We start from the raw sequence: 27,464 nt of genomic DNA, 5'->3' as shown, positions 1-27,464 counted from the left end.
TTAAGTTTCTCTTGTTTTGTACTGCTCCTTATGAAAAAAAAAAGTATGTTTTGTTTTCCATTTAAATATGGTGTTTCTGCTATGCAAATGTTTGATTTGAAATTAATAAATGCAGCTTTTGAGTTTTATATAATCGTTTGTCTTTCATGATCATATTACAGCTGTTTAAAAAGCTACCGGTTAAAATGACCCGTTTGGTGCTTCTAGGTAGTTCGAAATTCCAGCGCTTCTAGTGTTAAATTTCAACGTTTCAAAGATAGTTTTTTCCTTCTTCAGAAATTACTGTTTGTGAAATAGAAAACAGTCCATTTTGAAATGAAAAAGCATTAGCTTTACACAGGGATAGTCTTGCCCACAGTCTCTCAGATAGACAAGAGGTGGAGGACTAGAATTGTGCACCTCTGACCTATTGCATTAGCCTATTGTATTGTATTATATCCTGCTATAGTTCAGTGTTATGTACATATTGTAAAAGGTTGTTATTATCCCTTCAGTATGTGTTTCATACCTGATCCAGGGAGTCTTGTCTGAACCGTCCAGATATATATATATATATATATATATATATATATATATATATATATATATATATATATATATATTTTAATTTAGTCGTCGCCAATTATTTTACCCCGATTTTCACCCCAATTTAGCATGCCCAATTATTATCTGTATCCCCGGCTCACCGCTCGCAACCCCCCCGCCGACTCGGGAAACGGAGGCTGGAATACGCGTCCTCCGAAACGTGCTCCTTCCAAGCCGTCATTTTTCACACTGCAGATCCACAGCAATGCCACCAGACCTATAGTGCCGGAGGACAACACAGATCTGGCGGCTCCGCTGCAGAGCCACAGGCGCCCTGTCGGCCACAGGGGTCGCTGATGCGCGGTGATCCGTGGATTCCCCTGCCGACCTAAGCCCTCCCTACCCGGGCAGCGCTCAGCCAATTGTGCGCCGCCCCCTAGGAACTCCCGGTCACGGTCAGCTGTGACATAGCCTGGATTCGAACCTGCGATCTCCAGGCTATAGGGCACATCCTACATTCCGCGTGGAGCGCCTTTACTGGATGTGCCACTCGGGAGCCCATCCAGATATATTTCATATTTTTCATGAATAGGGCTATTTTCAGATAACCAACCAGAATAATCAACCAAGAATACAAATCTCAGACAGTAAAAATGTATAATAACAACAATACAGAAACAGTAACATTGAGCTGCTTTCATTTGAGAGAATCAGACCCTGTGTTTCCATTGTACTGGAACCTGTAATGTTTTATTTCTGTCTTTGTATTGGAGATGGATGTTCCTAACATGCCTTGTTTCTTCATTTACCCAGAGCTGCCAAAGGCTGTGCTGAACAGCAGTCCTCAATGGAGAAACCTGTACACTGGAGAGACTGTCACCCTGAGCTGTGGGGTTGAGAGGGGTTTCACTGACTGGGAATATCTCTGGTACAAGAGCAGTCAGAGAGACACAAGGCAGATCAGAGACACCACTGGAGCCAGTTACACACTCAGCTCTGTCACTCAGTCCCATAGTGGAGAGTACCAGTGTGAGGCACAAAGAGGAGACCGACCACGTTCCTCTCAGCGCAGTGATCCTGTTACACTGACTGTGTCTGGTGAGTTTATTAACACAGCGATCCTGTTACACTGACTGTGTCTGGTGAGTTTATTAACACAGCGATCCTGTTACACTGACTGTGTCTGGTGAGTTTATTAACACAGTGATCCTGTTACACTGACTGTGTCTGGTGAGTTTATTAACACAGCGATCCTGTTACACTGACTGTGTCTGGTGAGTTTATTAACCCAGCTGAACAGACCCCTCAATACAGACCCCTGAGAGGCAGTAGTACTGCTCCATTTTAAACTGCCTGATGCAGTAGTGTAGTTGATTGCAAAGAAAAAAACCCAGCTGGATGGCAGTGGTGATGTTGCTCTCTTTAATCACCTCTTTTATTAGACCCTTCCATTCAGAACAATTTCAATAGAGGAGTTGGTCACTATGCACTGTATAACAAAATGGCTTTCGTTCACACCAGACTACAGCAGAAAGCTGGACAGTCACTCTGTAATCACTTTCACCCACTGCTAGGGTACAGTTCATTCTCCCCAGCTGCTTTCGTTACTGATCATCTCTGGAGGCTTTACATTACATTGATCTGTGCAAGATTAAATACAAAACCTTTGCACTAAATTAAAAAAAATACATAACATATGGTTTAATTATGATAGATAGATGAAATCTTAGGTCAGACCCACACAAAGTAAAAATAAATTACATAAACCACTGTTACTCTTTAAAAAAATGTATTGTATCAGTGGTCCTGAAAAGCATGTTTGAAGGTCCTGAAGTAAATATAAACATTCTTTTAATCTAAAATCTAAGATAAAGCATTGTACTTTTTAATGGCTCGGATTACGATGCTCTTCATTTGTGATTTAAAGTACTCATGGTTATTAATAAATGAAGTAAAAACAAAAGGTCATTTCAATGTTCATAAAAGTAAAATGTAATAAAACTTTAAAGATTTTGCTATAAAAAACACAATTTAAATAGTCACTTAAAAAACAACATAATATTGTGAGCTTTTATATGAAAACAAAACACATTTAAGCATAGATGACATAACTGAAATGAATCATGAAATCAGAAAATCAGAATTGAACGGTGACTGCTATACAGTATTAGTCCTTTAGGCGAATTCAGAAGGAACTGCCTAAATTTTTTAGGGGAATCTCAGAGAGCTGTCCCAGACGATGATTTTAATCAAAGTTAATGTTTCACCGTAGTTTGTGGAAGATGCTTCCAACATTCAAGGTTCAGCATTTAACACAGGAAGCGCCAAGCCAGTCAATTTGACCGTTTTGTGTTTTAAAATTTAAATGACTCTGCGTTCCGGAATGTAATGCGCATGCCCGTTTGTGACTTTTCCTAAATATATGCATTAGATATAGTGACGGCGTTTGAGCCGCATATTCACAAGAAATTGACAATTATAAGCATGTTTACCTAGAAGAGCCCAAACCGGTCATTTTAACCGGTTATTTCAATGCATATTTATCTATTCAAATGTAGCCTGTAATCCGGTAAATGCTCAGGGAAAGTGGGGAAGCGTGTATTCTGTGTGGACTGTACAGGTTAGAAAGCTGCCAGGTATGCAGGCTAAATAAATATGCTATATAAATAGTTTATTGTATTATAGTTATTTATGTTTTAAAGTAGTGCATTATATACTCTTTTTAAAAATAAAAGACCCTTTGATGTTATTTTTACAAACAAATAAAATGTTTATAGAACTCTGTATGTACAGAGACCCGTTACAAAATAGTCACTAGTGAAATGTTTATTTTATTTAAGTTTCTCTTGTTTTGTACTGCTCCTTTTGAAAAAAAAAGTATGTTTTGTTTTCCATTTAAATATGGTGTTTCTGCTATGCAAATGTTTGATTTGATGTTCATAAACACAACTTTTGAGTTTTATACAATCGTTTGTCTTTCATGATCATATTACAGCTGTTTAAAAAGCTACCGGTTAAAATGACCGGTTTGGTGCTTCTAGGTAGTTCGAAATTCCTGACGCTTCTAGTGTTAAAGTTCAGCGTTTCAAAGTTAGTTTTTTCCTTCTTCAGAAATTACTATTTTGTGAAATAGAAAACAGTCAATTTTGAAATGAAAAAGCATTAGCTTTACACAGGGAAAGTCTTGCCCACAATCTCTCTGATAAACAAGAGCTGGAGGACTAGAATTGTGCACCTCTGACCTATTGCATTAGCCTATTGTATTGTATTATGTACTGCTATTGTACAGTGTTATGTACACATTGTAAAAGGTTGTTATTATCCCTTGAGTATGTGTTTCATGCCTGATCCAGGGGGTCTTGTCTGAACCATCCAGATATATTTAATATTTTCTATGAATAGGGCTATTGTCGGATAACCAACCAGAATAATCAACCAAGAATACAAATCTCAGACAGTAAAAATGTATAATTACAACAATACAGAGCTGTGCCCTCTTTACTGGACCCTCAGAGACAGTAACATTGAGCTGCTTTCATCTGAGAGAATCAGACCCTGTGTTTCCATTGTACTGGAACCTGTAATGTTTTATTTCTGTCTTTGTATTGGTAATGGATGTTCCTAACATGCCTTGTTTCTTCATTTACCCAGAGCTGCCAAAGGCTGTGCTGACCAGCAGTCTTCAATGGGGAGAGCTGTACACTGGAGAGACTGTCACCCTGAGCTGTGGGGTTGAGGGGCGTTTCACTGGATGGCGATATCTCTGGTACAAGAGCAGTCAGGGAGGCACAGTGAAGATCAGAGACACCACTGGGGCCAGATACACACTCAGCCCTGTCACTCAGTCCCATAGTGGACAGTACCAGTGTGAGGCACAAAGAGGAGATCAACCACGTTCCTCTCAGCGCAGTAATCCTGTTACACTGGCTGTGTCTGGTGAGTTTATTAACACAGTGATCCTGTGACACTGACTGTGTTTGGTGAGTTTATTAACACAGCGATCCTGTTACACTGACTGTGTCTGGTGAGTTCATTAACACAGTGATCCTGTTACACTGACTGTGTCTGGTGAGTTTATTAACACAGCGATCCTGTTACACTGACTGTGTCTGGTGAGTTTATTAACTATTTTTTCTGAATATTGTAGCCAAGAAGCAGCTTAATTTTATACCACGCTGCATTTACGAGTGTACGTCTTCCAAACATTTAATTTGTTGTACATACCTATTCAGACCGTTGGTGTGGTGGTCCGTCTTACTTTAATACACACAATCTCGATTTCATTATCGATTAATAGTAGTCTAATCACTTTAAGAAAAGCCTCCAGTAAAACTTTAAAAGACGATGCTGCACTGTCCTGCGCCGTGTCTTGGTTTTCTTTGGTGGAATGTAAAGAGGGACAGGCTATTGATTAGCCTATCAGACACTAACTCTTAGATTTTGCATTTTTTAAATTAAATTTCTTATTATCCAGTAAGCTCACATGAGGAAACACGTCCACTTTGTCAGTCAGAAAGTGCAAATGTGGCAATGTTACATTGGTAACCAGAAATCAATATTTTGGAGATGATTATTGTGAAGAGTCTGAAATTGGATTAATTTGCTTCCCGAAGCAGATTTTTATTTGGCGGTTTGTCTAGAAATGGCAGCAGAGCTCTTTGTTGCTGCTTGAGTTGAATTTCTTTATATTTTTTATTTTGCTTTTACAATGGCCCGACTCGTACTTGCGAGGGGCCGACATAATACTCGCAAGACTGTTTCGACTCTGAAGACGTCATACAATTTGTGACGAGTGTGGGGCCCCCTTAGGTGTGGGACCCTAGGTATGGGGCCTAAGTGTATGTGTTGGGTATAACACCAAACTAATATCTAAGTTCAGCACCAGGGTAGTGACACCTTATCAATGCAAGCAAAGGAAGCCAGACACTATACTATATACAGTATATATAAAAAAATGTATTACAATAAATTCTGAAAAAACAAACAATCATTAAAACTACCAAGTTAATATATAAAATATAAAAATGACCAAGCATAGAGATCAACAGTGACTATCAAACAGTAACACTAGCAAACAGTAGTTAAAAGGGATATTAGCAAGAAAGACAATTCAACAATGTACTAAAACAGAAATCACAACTAGCTTAATGATAGTAGTCCTGGGACACCACAATCTCCACGTGATCTTCAATGTCTCTCCAAAGTAGTCCAGCCTCGCATACACCACACAGCTCTGATAATAGATCGGAGGGGCGTCAGAGAGTTGCGTTCTAAAATTAAACAAACGAAAGCCTTTGCTAATCAACCCGAATCAGGCAGGACATTAACAGATAATTATATCTCGAACAGTAGAAAGCTTGGACACTTAGCTTTGCGAGAGGGGAGGTATCTCCACCTCTTCCCCTCTAGATGCTCAGTCCGCCTGGAACAGTATATTCCGCTGACCCCCCTCAGCGCCACTGGTCCTGGATATCTCGACGGCGACTGTCGCTGCTGCTGCCCGACTCTCCCAGCTGGATGGCTCGATCGGTCTCGGCTCCGCACGGCTCTTTCTCTAGCAGCAGAGAGCAGCTCATTTCCACTGCCCTGCTCGTCTTTGTTTGTTGTTTAGTTTTGTTTCTGTTTCGTTTCGTTTCGTTTCTGTTTCTGTTTCTTCCCACATCTCTTCTCTTTGTCGTTCTCTCGTCTCTTTGTCGTTCTCTCGTCTCTTTGTTGTTCTCTCGTCTCTTTGTTGTTCTCTCGTCTCTTTGTTGTTCTCTCGTCTCTTTGTTGTTCTCTCGTCTCTTTGTCGTTCTCTCTTCTCTTTGTCGTTCTCTCGTCTCTTTGTCGTTCTCTCGTCTGTTGTTCTCTCGTCTCTTTGTTGTTCTCTCGTCTCTTTGTCGTTCTCTCGTCTCTTTGTTGTTCTCTCTTCTCTTTGTCGTTCTCTCGTCTCTTTGTCGTTCTCTCGTCTCTTTGTCGTTCTCTCGTCTCTTTGTCGTTCTCTCGTCTCTTTGTCGTTCTCTCGTCTCTTTGTCGTTCTCTCGTCTCTTTGTCGTTCTCTCGTCTCTTTGTTGTTCTCTCGTCTCTTTGTTGTTCTCTCGTCTCACTGTTGTTCTCTCGTTTCACTGTTCTGAGTGTTTGTCTGTCTCTTAAAAACCTTTAAAGACAAACTAACATTAATAAACTAAATTAACACAGCATCCCTACCCATGTTAAAAAATGCAACAGCAGCTCTAGATTAATTATGAATACCTGTACAGTAGCAATATTCAAGACATGCACAAAATTATTTAACAGAATGGTGAAGCAACTCACCAGAATGGTGCTTGGCGACTTGTGTCTGATTCAGGTTTCTTTCAGGAGTTCGAACAATTTCGATCTTTTTGTAACAAGACAAACTGGCGCATTTTGCCGTTTGTTTACATGTCATTTTGCAGCGATGAGGTGCACTCGTGGAAATCACAATACAAAATGAGGCAATGCTATGACGACGGTTCTGGAACGATTTAATAAACCAGACATTGTGCCTCAGGCTCAAGGCAATTTCATTTCTGTATGTGTGTGTGGGCCCCCCTCTGGCGTCGGGGCCCAGGGCGCTTGCCCTGGTCGGCCCCTCCATTCCATTTCTGTCACCTTCACACACTTAGAGGATTCCTCAATCTACTGCCTTCTCATCAGTGAGACTGAGTACCCCCTGTCTGTCTCCCTCTATTCTTTCACAAACACACACTGGGAAGGTATCTATTGTCCCTCTGGGGACAATACAGAATGCACAATTACAGAATCTAGTGGGTAAAGTTTTTCTTGAATGAAAGAGAGAAATGTGCACTCCCCTAATTCTGTTGTCTCCTCTATTTTAGCTGGCAGGCCAAAGCCTGTCCTGACCCAGGAGCCTGCAGGAGAGATATCTGAAGGATACACAGTGACTCTGAGCTGTGTAGTTGAGGGGGGCTCTGATGGCTGGAGATATCTCTGGTACAAAGACAGTCAGAGAACTTCAGCACCTCAGACTGACAGCAGCAGTGGAACTGGAGCCGGATACACAATCAGTGCTGCTGCTCTGTCCCACAGTGGAGAGTACTGGTGTGGAGCTGAAAGAGGGAGCAAACCGTTTAACTCACAATACAGCAATGCTGTCAAGATACAAGTGTCAAGTGAGTAACTGAAATGAGTGTGAGGAGTAATCTTTTGGTACCACCCAATTGTTACTATTATAGATGGCAGAATAGGAAAGGCATTTTCTTTTGGAATAAAGCACAAAGGTGACATTTGGTAACATTTACTTTTTGTTTTCTTTAGTTATTTTTTTGTCCCACATTGGTATGTCACAGAATTCTTGCTATTTAAAGAGTGCTAACCAATCACAATAACCAATTGTTATAACCTAATCAGACCATGTGTTATAGTTCAAACAAATGAAGAACCAAAATATTCCTGGCTCAGAAAAAGAGGGTGGGGGGAGTCATTAAAGAAAATACAATATATGAAAACAGATTTTAAAAGCATACTTTAGCACTTAAAAAAATCTAATCCATCACCCACAAATGAACAGGTATCTGTAAAAATGCACCAAACGGGGATGGATGTAGGGACAGACAGACCTCCCTTAAATATCCTGAAACTGATATTTTCAGTAACCTAAACTAGATAATGGTAATAGCAAGTTTCATGACAGCTAGGGAGCTGGTTCTCCAGATATATGCAACATTGTAAGAGTGACATACAGAGGGACAGACGGGCAGACAGACAGACGCCCCGCCTCTATAACTCAAGAATCTGATAGTCTCAATAACTTCAAATAAATAATGTTTACACCAAGCTTCATGACAGCTGGATGAGCGGCTCTCCAGATATAAGAACACAATGTGTATGACAGCCTCCCCAGCACAGCTGCAGAGTCTGCAAACACTGACAGTCAGCAGTGTGGATCCCTTTGTAATGCTTGTGTTCATGAGCTATCAGTTCCTGTGATGCTGAGTCTGTCATTAACCCTGCTGGTGATGCAATCCCCTGTGAAGGGGTGACAGTGGAAGCGCTCATCTGCTTTTATCCATAGTTCTGAGGAAACACTTATCCAATTGTCAAGGAAACTCGGTATCAACCTTATTTAGCAGAAGTTATTGAGAATATGGGATTCTGGGGATAGTTTTGCATATTGGACACTAAATGCAGTACACTGGAGTAACCTGTGCAAATGCATCATTTTTATCTTATTTTTGTGGCACAGAGTCCAAATATATAAAGCAGAAAGCCGTTTATCAAATGTAATTTAACACTAATATGTATGTTATTCTGTTTCATGTCTAGAGCTCACACGACATTGCACAAGTGAGCTTCCAGTGCTGTTGCACATGATTATTACACAGCTAGACTTTGTACAAAAAAAGATTTCTTCACTTACCTAAAACGTTTTGAAAACTTTTTAAAACAAAACTACTTTAAGAATAAGAAGGCAATCATGCTGCAGTCGCTTGTATCTGCTAATAAATTGAGACATTGAAACTGGTATTCTGTGTCACTGACAGTTTCCTCCAAAACCATTATCAGAATACAGTAATCAGTTCATGCTAAATTAAAATAAACGGACTGTATTACATTTAGAAGAGCTATGAATAAGACAATGCAAGTTGTATTACTATAGCTTTTATAAGGCAGCATTATAACCAATTCATAATAAAGTTGTCTGACATTTTAAATATAGATCAAAATGATGCTTCACTGACAGGGAAGAGAATAACTTGAATACAAGTCATGCTGCTAAGCCTGTGTGTCTTTATCTTTTCTTCTGCTCTTTGCAGTGCATTATCTATGTTCTATTGACGTGTCTGGCCAGTTGTATTACATTTATGTTTTAGCTGCGAGATTCTGCCAGTGTACAAAGCTACTTGTGTTTGTACCAGTTATGTAGGACCGGGGTACAAGGCTGCCCTGGGGTATCTGGAGAGCTGCTTTTTAACCGTGATTAAGCACCTCTGCAGCTGACAGAGTGTCATTATTATGAGTAACAACAGGCCACTGAAACGCTCTAGTTGTTGTAATAGTGTATTAATAACAGATAGATTCTTACCATATTGTATTTCCTTGTGGAACAACATAGGATAAAAAAAGGATAGAGAGAGGAGTGCTGAGTGCTGTCTGATCTTCTCTGATCTTCTGTCTCTACAGAACGACCCCAGGCTGTCCTGACCCAGGAGCCTGCATGGACACAGATATACGAATCAGAGAGAGTCACACTGAGATGTCAGGTTCAGGGGGGTTACACTGACTGGAGATTCACATGGTACAAAGCTGGGAGGAATGCTCCAGTAACCCAGTATTACTACAGCAGTATAGATGGTGACAGCTACACAATTAGCTCTGCTGCTCAATACCACAGTGGGGAATATACCTGTCAAGGTGTAAGGACGGGTAACCCATCGTACTCTAAAACAAGCGATGCTCTTACAATGAGAGTATCAGGTAAGTCATTTCAAACACTCTGAATTCTAACATTCTGATCCTCTCCTCTATTGTAGACTCCAGACGGAGGGCTCTGTCTCCCGACTGCCTTCCTACCTGAGTGCTGTCTGTCCTGCCTCCTCTCTTTCTCCCTGCATTTGTACCACAAACACACTGAGAGAGTTCCCCTATTTACACTGCTCCTCTGCCCTTCTTTCCTTCTCATCTGCCCCTCCATTCCATTTCTGTCACCTTCACACATTGAGAGGATTCCTCAATCTACACTGAACTGTTCCTGCCTTCTCATCAGTGACACTGAGTACCCCCTCTCTGTCTCCCTCTATCCTTTCACAAACACACACTGGGAAGGTATCTATTGTCCCTCTGGGGACAATACAGAATGCACAATTACAGAATCTAGTGGGTAAAGTTTTTCTTGAATGAAAGAGAGAAATGTGCACTCCCCTAATTCTGTTGTCTCCTCTATTTTAGCTGGCAGGCCAAAGCCTGTCCTGACCCAGGAGCCTGCAGGAGAGATATTTGAAGGAGACACAGTGACTCTGAGCTGTGTGGTTGAGGGGGGCTCTGATGGCTGGAGATATCTCTGGTACAAAGGCAGTCAGCACAGCACTCCAGTGTACCAGACTGACAGCAGCAGTGGAACTGGAGCAGGATACACAATCAGTGCTGCTGCTCTGTCCCACAGTGGAGAGTACTGGTGTCGAGCTGAAAGGGGGAGCAAACCGTTTTACTCAGAATACAGCAAAGGTGTGAAGATACAAGTATCAAGTGAGTGACTGAAATGAGCCTGTAAGAAAGACGGCAGCCAGCCATAAAGAAAATTAATTAAAAAAAAGTCTCAGTATTAAAGCAAAAGAAGACTACATCGTAGCTCTATTTCCTTTAGATTAAAAATAGATATGATGAAGCAACAAAGCCATAGTGACGGTACAGACAATATACATTTTCAGAAAGTGATTAACAATGCAACACATTTATAAAGTGTTGTTTTTGCTGGCTTTAAGTTATTCCGTTGATTATTTTACTGTCTGAATTCATTTTGTTTTAAAGAGGCTAATGATTATGTTTATCATGAAGGGCCGCTCTGTGTTTGTGTTTCTGCAGAGCTGTTCAGCACACCCACTCTGACAGTGAGACCTGATGCCTCAGTGTGGGAGGGAGAGGCTGTGACTCTGCAGTGTGGGGCTCACATAAATAAACAGGGCACACAACTGCAGTACCGCTATATCAAAGACAATGGGGATCTGAGTGGAGCTGGATCACAGGCTCAGCATTCAATCCCAGTGGCAGGGCTGAGAGACACAGGGAGCTACCAGTGTGAGGTGGAGGCAGCAGGGACGGGGCTGAATAAAAGGAGTTATTCTGTGTCACTGACTGTGAAAGGTGAGTCATTTTAGACAGCAGAGGGGTTAAAGATTTATAATGAAAAAAAATGATGGGTGTGCCTGTGGTTCAGATTTAACATATTCAGATTTTACTTCCTCTTTTATTGCAACCTGGATATGCATTTGTTTTAGTTTAATGCCATTGCTGGTGTAAAATTGTAATGCTGCCCACTGACATTATTAGTTGCTCTTGTAAACAGTGGCTGCTGGTGACCTCTGAGTCAGGGGAGGCACAAGTACAGGGGAGGCACAAGTACAGGGGAGGCACAAGTACAGGGGAGGGGGGATTTTAAAACTTCTTTTCACATAATGTGCAATGTATCTATTGTTTCCCCTTACCCAAAGGTCATCAGTAATCTCTTGTTCAGTATTATTAGCCTTACAGAAATTGAGATTTTTAATGTGATTTCTAACATGATTTTCAGCTTTATTAACAAATTAACATTGACATTGAGTCAAAGTAAAAACACATTCATAAATAAGTTAGGGCCCAATGAAATCACTTTTATTATTTTCTGATTTCAGTTTTTACCGTTTTAAAAAATGTAATTAAGTTGATTTAATTGAACTTATGTACACCGCAGGCGCAGTGAACAACACAAAAGTGTAACTCTAGTACAGGCTTCTGTTTCTTCCATTCGCTTTGAGTTACTCTGCATTTCAGTAAGAGTCCGTTTTTTATTGAATTGTATTGAAAAAATATATTATTAACTTTAAAAACGGGTTGTATAAGTTAAAGAAACACTTTTTTTTTTTCAATACAACAAAACAAATTATTGTTTTTTGTTTCTCTGTATTTGTCATCAGTCATTACAGAAAAAAAAACTTGAGCTTAGGTTTTACCACTAATGGTATTTAATTTTATTGAAAATGATTATATTATAATGGTATAATATATATAATATATTATATATATATATATATATACTGTATATATATATATATTATATATATATATATATATATATATATATATATATATATATATATATATATATATAAACACGGCTTGGAAAAATAACAACCTCTGATTGGTTAAACAGCATCACATGACCGTGTGTATATATAGCGTATAGCACAGCTTGCATACTAATGAGCCGCTTCACACTGAATAAATCACTACGCAGCACTGCATTCTAAATTCCATGACAAACTGACATTTTATTTGTTATTAGTTACAAAACCACAGCCAAAAATGAGTGGCATTTCACCTATTTCCTTTAATATATTTAGGGATGAAACTCCACATAACTGGTACAACACCAGCTTTCTGAGTGAAGACAGCAGTCCATCTGAAAAATAAATAAATAAATAAAACAAGTGCACCAGCAAGAGTAAACACATAACAATAGATAAGAACCACCTAAATGAAATAGAAGAAAACAAAGATTGAAAAAACACATCCAAAAAAAATACAGCATGGGCTGGTTAATGTACTTAAAGAAAAAATATGGACATTCAAGCAGTTTAAACCAATTCGGGGCGTGCGGTTCCGATGATATATACCACTTCTCGGGTGGTTAAAGTTATCACCACCCCAGGCGTGATATCTATCATGGGACCCACACGGCCCGTCGTGGTTTATACCTTACATGAATATATGTGTGTGTGTGTGTGTGTGTGTGTGTGTTTATATATATATATATATATATATATATATATATATATATATATATATATATAATTATATATATTTAAATTGACATCGGCAAGACGAATTAGAGAAATAAGTAATGAAATAGAGATAGTAATAAATTACATAAATTGCATGTTCCCTCCATCAGAAATGAGACAGTTGCTTCGTAAAGTAGACAACCTTGAGAACAAAACTCTAGAACATTTGAACAACAAAAAGATAATGAAATTACACAAATTAATAGGTCAACCGGGATTACAAAATAGAATAGGTCTAGAAAAAATTAAAATTTCAAATCATAACAAATCAGAGAATAAGGAAAACACTGCTGAAACACTTTGGAATAGAATGCTTGAGCAATGCGAGTGTAAGATTTTATGACGACTACAACATAGTTCAAATAGAGAAGGACGGGAACTGTTTCTTTTGATGTTTAGGTGTAGTTTTATACGGTTCACAAAATGACCATCGAACAATTAGACATAATGTAATAGAACTAATGGAAAGCAATATAAAACAATATGAAATGTACATCGACTCAGTGACCCATATTGAAAAAATGAAATTAAGTGACAGAAGTTATGGCAGCTGTAGACCTCCTAAATATGCCCATACACGTATACATAGACTTAAAGAATAAGGACTGTTTTAAATACGAAGGCACAATAGAATATATTAAAAAAATAAGAACGATCCAATTAATCTTTTATACAACAATAACCATTTCTCAGTTATTGTATTTAAAGACAATGAAACCGGAAGAAAATCTAAATACTGTGGCATAATTAAGAAAGATAATCAAAATAAATCTAAAACAGTAAAAATAAACCAGGTTAAAGTAAATAATAAAATTCAAAATAGCGAGTTAAACATGAATAGGACAGAGAATTCAAAACAGAAAGATAGGAGACCCAAAAATAGACATGGTACCAAATACACAAAAGAGAAGACAGAAGACATAGTATTCAATTTATCAAGTAGAACTTTAACCACATCCCAAAAAGCGGTACTGAGTAAAGGACTTAAGTTTATACTGACTAAAAGATACATCGATAAAGATAAACTGGCCACTGAATTAAAGGAGTGGGAGAGACACATGAGATTAGCAGAATATTTTTTCAATGAAAATATCTCGGATTCAGAGGGTAATTATGAACATGGGATTAAGGTTAATAGTACAAGCACATGGACTCCTCCGGATGGAAGAGATAAATGGTTAGATATGTATATTGAAGTAGTTAAACAAGAAATAATAGTAGGACTAAAGAAAAGATGTAAACTTAATTTAACCAATATTGAAGAACAAGCTATGACTGAGTTGTTAAATGATGATGATATAATGATAAGACCAGCAGATAAAGGCTCAGGAATAGTGATAATGAACACAGATGACTATATGAAATCTGTAGAATGTGAATTAAATAATACAGATACATATGAAGAAGTTAAAAGCAATAAGATCAATAAATCTGTAAAAGAGGTTAAGGAAATTGCGGAGAGACTATACAATAAAGGCATTATATCAAAAGAATTAAAAAAATACATGCAGCCACATAATGCAAGAACAGGCCTAGCAAGAGGAAATCCTAAAATGCACAAAGAAAATCACCCCATGCGATATGATAGTCAGCACGATTGATAATCCAACACACATAATAGCTGAAAAACCAGAAAAACCAGAAAAACAACTTAGGTCGCACGTTGAGAAATTACCAAGCTATGTTAAGGATACAACACAATTTTTAAAAAGACTTGAATCAATAAAACACAACCTTCCAGAGAATACAATTTTATTTTGCATGGATGTAAAATCCTTGTACCCAAGTGTCCCTCGTAAAGAAACTTTAGAAGCTTGTCAAAAAGCACTAGATAATAGACTAGATAAATCAATACCTACAGCAGAGGTGCTGAACATGATCAACATAGTTTTAGAAAACAGTTATTTTACATTTGTTGATAAGAATTACAAACAAAACGATGGTACCGCAATAGGATCTAAATTAGGAATGCATTTTGCCAGTACATACATGGGGAAATGGGAAGAACAATTACTTAGAAAATCGGAAAGAGAACCTTTAGAATACATTCGGTTTGTAGATGATATTTTTGGGGTTTGGACACATGGAGAAGAATCTCTTTTCCAGTTTCATAAAATGGCAAATGAAATACACAGTAATATTAAGGTGGACCTTCGATGGACAAGGAAAGAAATAGAATTTTTAGATACCATAGTGAAACTTGAAGAAGGTTCAATTGAGACTGACCTCTTCTGTAAACCTACTGACATGCACCAGTATTTACACATGTCCTCTGCACATCCGATACACACTAAAAGGGCAATCCCAAAGGGTCTAGGAATAAGAATACGAAGAATATGCTCTAAAGAAAGTGACTATGTAAAACAAAGAAATGTATTTAAAACAAATCTTAATAAAAGAGGATACAAAGAAAGAATTATAGAGACGGAGTTAAGAAAAGTGGATCAACTAAAAAGAGATGATCTACTAGATTATAAAAATAGAGATAAAAAGGTCAAAAGAGTCCCATTAATAATGACTTACTCTAAACTTTTGCCCAATATTTCTAAGATAGTTTGGAAACACTTGCGGATTCTACATAATTCAGAAAAATTAAAAAAAGTATTTCTTAAGGCCCCAGTTGTAGCATTCAAAAGAGAAGCTAATTTAGGTGATATTTTAGTTCACAGTAAACATAAAAGAATAATTGACAAAATAGGTTCTACGAACATGTGCACTAGTAGATGTAAAGTGTGTAAATACATAGACAAAAGTAAAAATATAATTAAACATAAGAACACCACATATCCACTAAAAACTAATACCTACTGTAAAAATAGCAATGCTGTTTATGGAATAGCCTGTGAAAAATGTGATGAAATCAAATATGTTGGAGAGACTGGAACTACTTTATATAAAAGAATTCAGAACCACCTGATGCGCTGCGGAGGCCAAATCTAGACTGATCCTCAGAGCCAGCATTGCATGATATAATAAAAATATAAGTTTATATAAAGTAGTGTTAATTAGAATTAATACAGATTCAAAGATAGAAGTAAAAATGATGTCACAATATATAGAACACCATTACATCATATAAGAATAAATCATGGATTTGAATGTAAACAATAACAAGTAGTTGTCATGCCGTCAAAAACCTATAAATACCTCCAATGTTTTGATTCAAACACAGGCTCCCTTGAGAAAGATATGTACAACATATCGAAACGTTGGGCAGCTGGCTCTTTGAGCTAATATATATATATATATATATATATATATATATATATATATATATATATATATATATATATATATATATATATATATAAATGTATGTATTTGTTAAGTTGAGGAGCTCTGCCTCCCTTGCCTCCTCTAAGGAGCCTCCACTGTTATGTGTTATTCAGTGGTTACTGCAATAACTTCAGAAATAAATAAAACAAACTGGCATACAACAAAAGTCTGGAACTCTTTTGAAAAGCTGTTGGATTTAAAATTTCTAGGTGGGTCAGGTTTTATAATTAAAAAAACAGCTGTTGATCTGTCAGCTAGTTTTTATTTGATTTAAGTGTTGCTACTGATGCTCTGAAAGGGAAAGGTGCACACTAATTATATAATCTTTATATTTCTCCAGAGCTGCCCCAGACTACACTCACCCTGAAGCCTTCACTCCCAGAGATATTCACCGGGGAGAAAGTCACTCTGAGGTGTGGGGTTGAGGGGGGTTCTGCTGGCTGGAAATATCTCTGGTACAAAGACAGTGAGGACACTACAGTGCTCCAGACTGCTGACCGCAGTATAACTGGTGACAGCTACACCATCACTGCAGCTGCTGTATCTGACCAGGGCCAGTACTGCTGTCGAGGACAAAGAGGAGATCAGCCACTCTACTCACAGCGCAGCGATCCTGTGAAATTAAAGATAACTGGTGAGTTTACTCAGCTTAATGCAGACTCTTCATAGACAGTTACACTGACCATATGAGTTATTTTTTCATATTTTAAAAGGCAGTTATACATTTTTGTAATGATTTTATTAACCCAGATTAATGCAGAGCAATGGAGTTGAAATAGGAAGCATTCTGTTTAATTAAATTAATTGCAGTAAAATCTGTTATTATTATTATTAGTTTATTTAGCAGACGCCTTTATCCAAGCTGACTTACAGAGACTAGGGTGTGTGAACTATGCATCAGCTGCAGAGTCACTTACAATTACGTCTCACCCGAAAGACGGAGCACAAGGAGGTTAAGTGACTTGCTCAGGGTCACACAATGAGTCAGTGGCTGAGGTGGGATTTGAACCGGGGACCTCCTGGTTACAAGCCCTTTTCTTTAACCACTGGACCACACAATGCGTTAATGCTCTTGAGTTAAAGCTTTTTGAATAGGTTGTATTAATGAACATCCTTTGGTTTACCCAAAGATATATTCAGATATATTCTATCTGATCTATGTAATCTGGTTTGTAAAATAGTGAACAATAACAAAGTCAAGACATTGATTTGGTCTGAAAGAGAGATAAAACATCAAAAGGGGGGGTAGGGGGTATTGGGTTGGCAGGGAAGGGGTTAAATTCCTCCCTGCCAGAACACACATGTGGGAATGTGGCTGTAGCCGTAAATTGATTGATTAGTCAGTCACGGGTGCATGGGTGAAAGTGGCCAATGATCATTTTGACTGAAACTCCTGGGGCAAATTCCTACTTGGTTTGCTTGAAGGAGTTGTACACAACAAGCTTCAATATGAAAGCTGGAAGTTAATTTTAATAAAGAATGACAAGTTTTTAATGAAAAAACATTTCTAAAGTAAAAATGGGATTCTGGACGGAGCACTTTCACTGATGCAGGTGTATAAAAACGGTAATCACAGGTAAGGTTAGAATTAATTAATCAATCAATCCATTTTATTTTTATATAGCGCCTTTCACGACTGGTCACCACAAAGCGCTTTACAAGGATAGAAACAATACCTATTACAACAACAACAACAAGCAGTAAAAAAGGAACAGAATAAAAACAAAACAGTAAAATATGTAAAAAAAAAAAAATAATAAGTTAGGATATATAAGGGTAAAAAAGTTAGGATATATAAGCTTTATTATAAAATGTGTTTTAATCTAGTTTTAAAAAGAGCAGCAGTGGGATCAATATGGAGACAGGAGAATATCAGCTCATGTAGATGAGAATGCCAAGTTATAAAAATGTTTTTTTAGTCTAGATTTGACAGCATCGGCTGAAGGGGCTTCTGTAATTGTGATGGGCAAGTTGTTCCATAATTTAAGTGCCATCTAACTAAAAGATCTACTACCTGAGGTTTTTTTTCTGAATAATAGGTACAGACAGTAACCCAGCATCCAGTGATCAGAGCGGGCGATTAGGGACATAGGGTTTCATAAGAACATAAGAAAGTTTACAAACGAGAGGAGGACATTCAGCCCATCTTGCTCGTTTGGTTGTTAGTAGCTTATTGATCCCAGAATCTCATCAAGCAGCTTCTTGAAGGATCCCAGGGTGTCAGCTTCAACAACATTACTGGGGAGTTGGTTCCAGACTCCCACAATTCTCTGTGTAAAAAAGTGCCTCCTATTCGGTATGGAGGAGCAAGACCATTTAAAGCCTTATAAGTTAACAGCAACACCGTAAAATCTATTCTAAAACTAACAGGGAGCCAATGCAAGGATGCCAGCACGGGGGTGATATGCTCTCGCCTCTTGACCAGAGTTAAAATTCTAGCAGCAGCATTTTGTACAAGTTGGAGGTGAGAAATAATGTTGTGGCTAGTCCCAATAAAAAGACCATTGTAATAATCAACCCTAGAGGATATAAAAGCATGCACTAATCTCTCTGCATCCTGCCTAGAGAGAATAACTCTCAGTCTTGCAATGTTTCTTAAATGAAAATTTTTGTAACATTTTTAATGAGTGCTTCGAAAGAGAGGTCTGTATCAAATATAATACCTAAGTTTTTTACATCTGCCCTAAAATCTGTACAGTCCATCAAATAAAACAAACCAAATGTGTATTTTTATTAGGTCCCAGTATCATGACTTCTGTTTTGTCTTAATTTAACATTTAAAAGTTATTAAACATCCAGTTCTTGATGTCAGCAAGACAGGTATTCAAAATGTTAGCAGCAGATCCACACAGCCCTGTTTGAGGGACAAGTAAACCTGAGTATCATCAGCAGAACAGTGAAAACTAACATCATGTCTACGAATAAGGTCACCCAAGAGAAAATGAGAGTGAAAGAGAGAAAGTGGATGAGGAGGGAGAGATGGTGAGAGTGTAGTGGTGGTGATGCAGGTGTGTCTGTGTAAAACTGTCAGTTCCCTCCAGTCAGTGGTCAATCCTGACCCGTCTCTCAGCCCTGCTGATCTGAACTCTTTCTGTCTTTTCAGATCAATGGGTGATCCTGCAGACTCCTCAATCCTGACCCGTCTCTCAGCCCTGCTGATCTGAACTCTTTCTGTCTTTTCAGATCAATGGGTGATCCTGCAGACTCCTCAATCCTGACCCGTCTCTCAGCCCTGCTGATCTGAACTCTTTCTGTCTTTTCAGATCAATGGGTGATCCTGCAGACTCCTCAATCCTGACCCGACTCTCAGCCCTGCTGATCTGAACTCTTTCTGTCTTTTCAGATCAATGGGTGATCCTGCAGACTCCTCAATCCTGACCTGTCTCTCAGCCCTGCTGATCTGAACTCTTTCTGTCTTTTCAGATGAAGACGTGATCCTGCAGACTCCCCTCCAGCCTGCGATTGAGGGAGACTCTCTGACTCTGAGGTGTCGTGTCCACACAAATTATACATTTACCAGGATTGTCTTTTTTAAAGATAATGAAGAGATTCAGTCCCAGAATAACACAGAGCTGAGTATGGATCGTGTTTCAAAGAGTGACGAGGGGTCCTACAAGTGCAGAGCGATGTGGAACTCCTCAACTTACTCTGGTGACTCTGCAGAGGTGCGGGTGTCAGTGAGAGGTAGGTTCACTCGAACATCACCCCTTCTCTGTCTGTAATGTCTCCCTGCTACATTAATATTGGAGTCCAGGTCAACTGTGTTTAGTGTATTACTAATTTAAGGTGCTAAAGTAACAGGGCCCCTATCAAGGGCAGAGCTTTCTGATATTGTGTTCTGCCAAGATGTCTTGAATTTGTACAAATCCACAGGAGGCCATACCAGATATAGCAATAAAGAGGCTCTGGATGGATATCAATTATTAAAGTAAATGTTGGTAGGTATGAAAGTTCACTCATGTTTTGCTTGCCTTTGTTTTGTGGTCGTTTCACCCTCTCTTGGCTGTACTGTTTAGTTTCTTTTTGCCCATTTGAACATCTTACTGCAAGTATTTATTTTTTTATTTTTTTATCAGAAGTTGTCCCCTGAAGAAACTTTGTTTTTCTCAGAGAGGAGCACGTTCTGTGCAGACTAGAGTCCGGTGCTGAGCTCTGCAAGACCACAAGCAGTCTGACAAAACAATACAAGCACTGCTAAATCACAATGCAGAATCATTTGTTTCAAGTTTTATTTTATAAATAATGGTATTGTATTTTTTGCCTATATGTTGTGACGGATTGCCTTCTTTGCCACAGGTGTTCCTTCTTAAAATAAACACTTGACAACCAGGATGTGAGAAAACGCTGTAGCGAGTGTTTATTATTTACAAAAGAAAAATAAAGAAAACAAAACCTAACCCGATCTCGGGTCCTATCTAAACAGATGCTTTACCTAACTAACAGCGAGGCAGGCTAATCCTGTTACCTCGTCTCCAAAACCAAATCACAGTCCAAATCGTAGTCCAGATACCTTATACCAATAGTTTGTTGTCCAGTTTCACAGTAATAATAATAACAATAATTATAATAATATAAATAAATAAATACTACTACTACTACTACTACTACTACTACTACTACTACTAATAATAATAATAATAATAATCCAGCTCCCGAACCAAACCCTCACAGACATTTTAAATGGTAACCAATTACACTGTTAAACAATTGACAAATCATTAAATGAATAATTAATTTGAACTGGAGCCAACCCTGACTCCAGTAGCTTCCACCTGGTCCTAGCGCCCCCCGTGTATTGTCTCTACACAATAGTAAGTATTTATTTTAAACCAAACTTATTTATTTTTACTTTCCCTTATTTAACACAGTTTTACAAAATGTATTGTTTAACCCGACTTCATTTTTGATCCCAAACTCTTTACATTATTTTCTTTGTTTACCATCCAGTTGGTTTACGTTGTCTTTTCACATTTTCCTCGTTTTCTTTAACCAATCCCTCACAAGATATTGTGCAACTTTATGGTCATTAATATTTATATATATATATATATATATATATATATTTACACTTGCAAGTTGAATACAGTAATTACATGTCTCTGCTTTTGTAATAAATGTCCAGAGTAGATTGCTTCAGCTTTTTCGTGCTTTTCTCAATGCATGCTGTTTCAATCTTGTTAACCAGTTCCAGGTAATGACTGTGTGAATTTGTGATTGCCTTTCTGAACTCATCCAGTGAAGGGGTAACTGGTTCTGTGTCTTCTACGTCCTCATCACCAGAAATGTCCTCATCCTGTCCCCGTCAACATCACTCACATCACTCATAGTTGCTCATGAAGAGGCTTGGTTTTATTCAAATTCAATTTCCTCCAGTTTTGTTTATGATATTCCCAGTGTATCGCATTCCTCTCTAACAGACAGCATCTCATTCTCTTGACCACCATTTTCTGCACACCATCCAGCATGTTTAAAGCAGTTCACATGTTTCTGACATCTGCTCCCATGCACTGCGTGTAAATTGCGTGGCTTGTAGAATGTCCACCTGGATTATGGTTGCTGCTGTCCATGCACTCATCTCTCTTAGTAGAAATGTTCTGTACCAGGATTTGAAGCAGGAATAACCCCCTGGTCCATGGGCTGTAGTTCACTCGTTGCATTAGGGGGGTGAAAGTGCACAGTAACTGCTTTCAGGTCTGTGAAAGGGTAGTGTCACGGCCAAGGCTGGTTACCAGAGACCAAAAGCTCAAGTTTAAGTGCTGATGCACACTTTTATTAGCAATACAGGAACAAAAAAACAAACAAAAGATTTAAACAAACACAAATCAGATTTGCACCCAAGCTGTGCTGTCCCGGTGCCCATGCCGAAAACACAACATGCTGCTCTCAGCCTTTCCCTTAAACTAACCCTTCCCAACAAAGGGGTTTCCCTTCCTTTATATACATGTGGCCATTCCCCAAATAGCACTCAATTATCTAATTAGAGAATGGCCACACCTGTGACTGTGGCAGGGATATATTTAACCCCGTCTCTGCCAAATGTGCATTTACACAGCTAACACATCACACAATTTACAGGTCCGCCCTGCCACACACCTCTTCCCTTGTGCAAAACACACATGGCCACCACCGGCCACCTCCCTCCTTGATTAACTCCATCCCGCGTGGGTCGAAGGGAATGTTGAAGCTCAGCCAGCCCCAGTCAAGGACTAGATGGACAGGGCTGTCCTCACCTACCCAGACACCCTGTCGTCTGGTGCCAGCTGGCCCCAACATTGTCTCCTGGTCTTCTGTGGTGACCCTTGGCTTCTGTAAGGAGGTGCCCGATTAACTCCCTTTCTACCCCCTGAGCCTGGTGTCCCATTTGTCCCATCTCGGGGCTGCTCTCCAGAGAATAAAAGTGCTTCACTGTAGTCAAAATGCTCCATGTTGGTGATGTGTGTCTTACGCACAGTCAGTGGCTATGACACCGTGCCTCTTTCTATACAGGTAAGACTGTGGGCTCATATGTGGGATTACTCTTAGCACACAATGAACATTCAGTACAGAATCTCTCTGTATGGCCGTTAAAGTTATAGATCCAATTTTTGTGACAGTCAAACTCTGACTGTCCTTGTTGTCTTGTGTCAGAGCTGTTCTCCAGGGTGACTCTGACAGCCTCTCCAGGAGCCACAGTGAAGGAGGGAGAGGCTCTTAACCTGACCTGTGAGGCAGCAGTGAACAAACCCCCCCGCCCTGAACTCCACTACACCATTGTGAGAGACGGGGAGCCTGTGACTAACAGCACTGACTCTGCACTGTACAGCATAGCCAGCACTGAGAAGAGCCACACTGGGAGCTACACGTGTGCTGTGGAGTCACAGGGAGTGAAGAAGAGCAGCCAGGAGCTACACATTGAAGTGCAAAGTAAGATAGGAAACTTTTCATAACTGACTTGATGATTGAAAGTGATCTCATAGATTATAATAGGTATCATTATATTCCCAGTATAGAACCCTTAATAAACAGATCACAGAATTGCCAGCAATATCAACACATTGGATTGGAAACAAATACACTGTACAGACACTGGTTCTGTACTATATTCAGTAGTGTATGTTACCCACTAATGTTTTAGTTTTACAATAGGTTTAATTACATTTAAAATAATTTTCCACTTTTTGACAAACAATAAAATGAAAACATACTGATTTACCCAAATTAGTGTTAATTGAGTGATTAAAATGATGGTTCAAATAAAATGCAGTCACAGCAGACAGTCACAGTGACAGAGTGGCTGAAGTCTGTTCCTATAGAGCCAGTGTGAGCAGGGTAATGTTCTTGAATCCCTATCAGCTCAGTCAAGGTGTATGGAAGTCACTAGCACACACTCATACTGTACCTTCCTTCCCCCAGCGTCCTGGCACAGCGCTGTTGCTATTGGCTACAGAGTGAGCTTCACTCTGATTCATTTCATTGTGTTCACTCTGCTGCTCCTTCAATACTGCAGGATCCAAGGTGAGACTCCCAGTCAGTGCACACATTTCACCTGGCCTGTCACAGCACACATGCAGGCTTCTTCCTGTGATTTCTACAGTGTGAACAGCACACCCCAGTCTTAGGGATAGTTCATTAAAAAAGAATGATTTCCTCATTAAATATACACAGCTGATTTACAGTGTCCAAAATAAACATTTAGCAAGTTTATATAAACACATATAACACAATTATAAGAAACAAACTGAAATCAATCTGCGTATTTGTTTTCCAGGTTCCCTGTGTATTGCTGGCGGTACATCACGGTAAGTCAGTATTGACCAGTATGTGTACAGACAGGGGGGCAGCACTCGCTATCTCTACCTGTCATCATCCTTTACAGCACTGAAAATGGAGATGGAAACTTTCTGATTCACTCTTTAAGAATCCCTCTTGCAAACTCACATTCACTTTGACCTGTGTCCTGAAATGCTGTATTGGGTTAATTTGGCTTTTTTGGTTTCCAGATGATAAAGATTCATAATCATTATTCTTTGATTCAAGTTCAATCCAGGGTATTTAAAAAAATAACCCTTTCATCAGTAATGTCACAAAGCTGCTGCCTCCACAGAGTGTCTTTACAGTTGATACACAGCTGCTCCTTACCCTGAAATGCACTCTGTGATTTCAATGGGACTTGATTACTCTGAAGCCTAGAAGTGTCATCATCCTTTAAAGCTTCTGTTATTGCTGCAGTTAAACTCTGAGCCCTCCTTGTGTGTCTCTGACATCTGTCTCAGGAAAACCTCAGATCAGGATCAGGAGCAGTCAGCAGAGAGGATTGAGCTCTGCAGCCGTGTGCAGCACACTGGAGTGGAACTGCAATAGTATTGCACTGTCGTACTGAAGATCAGCCTGAATGCATTGTCTTAGAACTGCTGTGAATATCTGTTCAAACTGCGGCTGTAGTTTACAGAAAATAACCATTGACTGGGGTATTTTCTAAGACCTCAAAACAAATGGATTATTCATTGATTGTTTGATTTAATTCATTTATTTAATAGATTGCTTGATTGCACAGTTTAACTTTGAGTGCATTACTGAACAATGTATGTATTCATAAGCTATCCTTTAGTCAATAAACTGCTTTATTCTACTAGTGGTGTTCTGTATTATTAATGATACACCTTCAACATGTATTTGAACTTTCAAAGTATTGGGGGTTTGAGGTAGCAAACAGTCATTATTATAGATATTAATGGTAATTAAATTATATGTTTCCTAACCGTTGGAAGGGGTGTGTTGTATTAAGAACATAAGAAGATAAGAAAGTTTATAAACGAGAGGAAAAAAGTTAGAAAAGCTTGTCAGAAATTGCCGAGACTCTCTATACAGCTCCAAGAGATTTGCTGTTTTCATCACTTAGAATTACCATCTGTACCAGTACCAAAAGTTTGAAACTTTCTTGCAAAAAATGTGAAAAAATATATAAATACGTCTTATACACAATGAGATATAAGTCATCAAACTCAGTGAAAAGTGTTACTCTCCTTCTTCTTCCTCTTCTGTTTCTTACTGTTTAATAGTGTGTAGCGACTTTTCAAACAGAAAAGCTAAATAACTGGACATGTACCAGTCATGTGATCAAAATAAACCAGGGAATGCAAGCAGATATCCATACCATTTATATAAAACAATTTATTTATGTTTTAAAACAGCACATATCGCACACACATACAAAAAATTACCATTGTTTGAACTTGCAACATGAGGTCTTTGAAGAGCCCAGGCCTTAGCCCGCTGCGCCACTGCGCTGTAGTTGAAAAACAAATCTAATTATTAGAAACAATCTCTTAACACCAAAAATTTCTGTGTTAAGAAATACATGAGAATGAGGTTAATGCCAGTCCGAATCACAACTCCATCCATTACAGCCACGACCCCTGTTCCTCAGTAGACAATGCATGCAGGGTGAACGATGCCAGCATTGGAGGGACTATTTCATTAGGTTCTGTATTTAAAATGAAATCCTGCTTATTAATTCACTTAGATTTCCTGCTGAAACTGCTCATAGAGTCCAGAGAGTTTATTTAGATGCTCACCCTTTCATGCTCTTTAAACTAATGTCATCAGGAATAACAGGTGGGGTTTTTCAGATTAAAGCAGACACACTTAGGGGAGATCTGATTGTATCGGAAATGCATATTTTGTTTCTGTATGATAAGTGTCATGTGTATGCATCAATGGTCACACAATCTGTCACATACAATCTGTGAACATATTGCAAAATTTGACTTGTATTAGCATAACGTTGGGGGGGTATTTAATTGTCACGTATTGATACTGAACAGTGCTATTATCCACTAGGGGCTGCACTATCCTTTTCAATTGCACCTTGTTTGGTTTTGTTTGTTAATATTCAATTAACTTTACATTTACAATTTGGCCCACTCAGGCAAAATGAAAATACATAAATTAACCTAGAATGCCTAATTCCAGGTTTATGAGAAATTTGAGATATACAGCAGTGTGCACATGTATTAGAACACCCCATTGCTTCTGTAGTTTTGATTTGTTGTGCATATGAAATCAAACCACTGGAACTGAAAACTTTGGAAAATTGTCAATAGACAAATTAGCGATGTTGTCTTTAATAGGCCACACATGCAATTAATTTAAAATAGAAAGAGAAAAGGAACACACAGCCACAAATGGTAAAATGCACGAGACGTTGTTTAAGATGCCTAATTAAAGCACAAAGTGATCTAACATTTTCACACATGAGTGCCTATTGTTTCCATATCACTGAAATTGAAATTCTCACACCCAGAGGTTTTCATGCAGGCAGGTATATAAAGGATATAAATGGCGAATCCTGAGGTGTTCTAATACATTTGCACACGACTGTATATAACTTGCAGAAGAATAGTACCAGTAGGTCTTGGCTGCAGTATCCTGATCCCTCAGCATTGCTTCTGCAGTATTCTATTAACAGACAATAAGACAGTGTCAATAACTTGTATTTTTACACTGCGTCTTTACTTGTGCCCACTAGGGGGAGCTGCACCTCTTAGAAGTTATAAGCTATTTTTAACATGCTGTACGCACACGCATATCTGCCCCATAAACGGTATGGAAAACGGTTTTATTCGACTTGTTACTCACATGAGTTTGCTCGACAGAGGTGGTTTTTAGTTTTTTCTCGCTGCGAAATTGTATTCGACATTTGCATGGAAAACTGTAGCGAGTGTATTTCTGGTCCTAGCGCCATTCCTTATGCTATTCAAGTGAAGTCAAGCTGTCTACTGCACATGCTCTTAGCCCAAGTGATCATAAAAACAAACCTTAAATGATTATTAAATGAAACTAGATGGTAACTTTACAAGTCAAGTTGTGGGGCTTGCTTTGTTGGGAAAGTGGTCAAAGTAGCTGATTTGTGTCAAAAGTCACCTTGTTTACTAATTGCCTCATGCTTGGAATGTGCTAGAATTTGAAATTTCACAAAGTTCTATGACGGTTAATTCAACAGAGGGAAGAAGCCGACTGAAGTTGATGTGGTTACTAAAACAGCTGTACCTCTTGATTGGTAGATGCCATTCCTGTTTTGATTTCATATTTGAATAGCTGAAAAGTAGAGGAAGATGTCATACCCTCTAACTTTTTGTCTAACTTGTTGGGAAAGTGGTCAAAATGGCAGTTGTTTATAAAAAGTTA

General features: G+C 38.7%; 1 protein-coding gene across 1 annotated transcript in view; it reads left to right on the top strand.

Moving 5' to 3' along the window:
• Positions 1-24,900, top strand: part of LOC117410237 (Fc receptor-like protein 3) — a 59,346-nt gene extending 34,446 nt beyond the window's left edge. The window contains exons 6-17 of the mRNA XM_059018347.1: positions 1,339-1,623; positions 4,177-4,461; positions 7,365-7,658; positions 9,670-9,963; positions 10,435-10,731; positions 11,068-11,346; positions 16,639-16,932; positions 19,722-19,982; positions 22,926-23,201; positions 23,691-23,792; positions 24,046-24,076; positions 24,551-24,900. Of these exons, the coding sequence (XP_058874330.1) occupies positions 1,339-1,623; positions 4,177-4,461; positions 7,365-7,658; positions 9,670-9,963; positions 10,435-10,731; positions 11,068-11,346; positions 16,639-16,932; positions 19,722-19,982; positions 22,926-23,201; positions 23,691-23,792; positions 24,046-24,076; positions 24,551-24,638 (2,786 nt within the window). The 3' untranslated portion in view covers positions 24,639-24,900. The remainder of the gene's footprint in view (positions 1-1,338; positions 1,624-4,176; positions 4,462-7,364; positions 7,659-9,669; positions 9,964-10,434; positions 10,732-11,067; positions 11,347-16,638; positions 16,933-19,721; positions 19,983-22,925; positions 23,202-23,690; positions 23,793-24,045; positions 24,077-24,550) is intronic.
• Positions 24,901-27,464: the final 2,564 nt, after the last annotated feature.

This window comes from Acipenser ruthenus, chromosome 59, assembly GCF_902713425.1.
Source record: "Acipenser ruthenus chromosome 59, fAciRut3.2 maternal haplotype, whole genome shotgun sequence".
Lineage (NCBI taxonomy): Eukaryota > Metazoa > Chordata > Actinopteri > Acipenseriformes > Acipenseridae > Acipenser > Acipenser ruthenus.
This window is presented reverse-complemented; position numbering and strand designations above follow the sequence as displayed.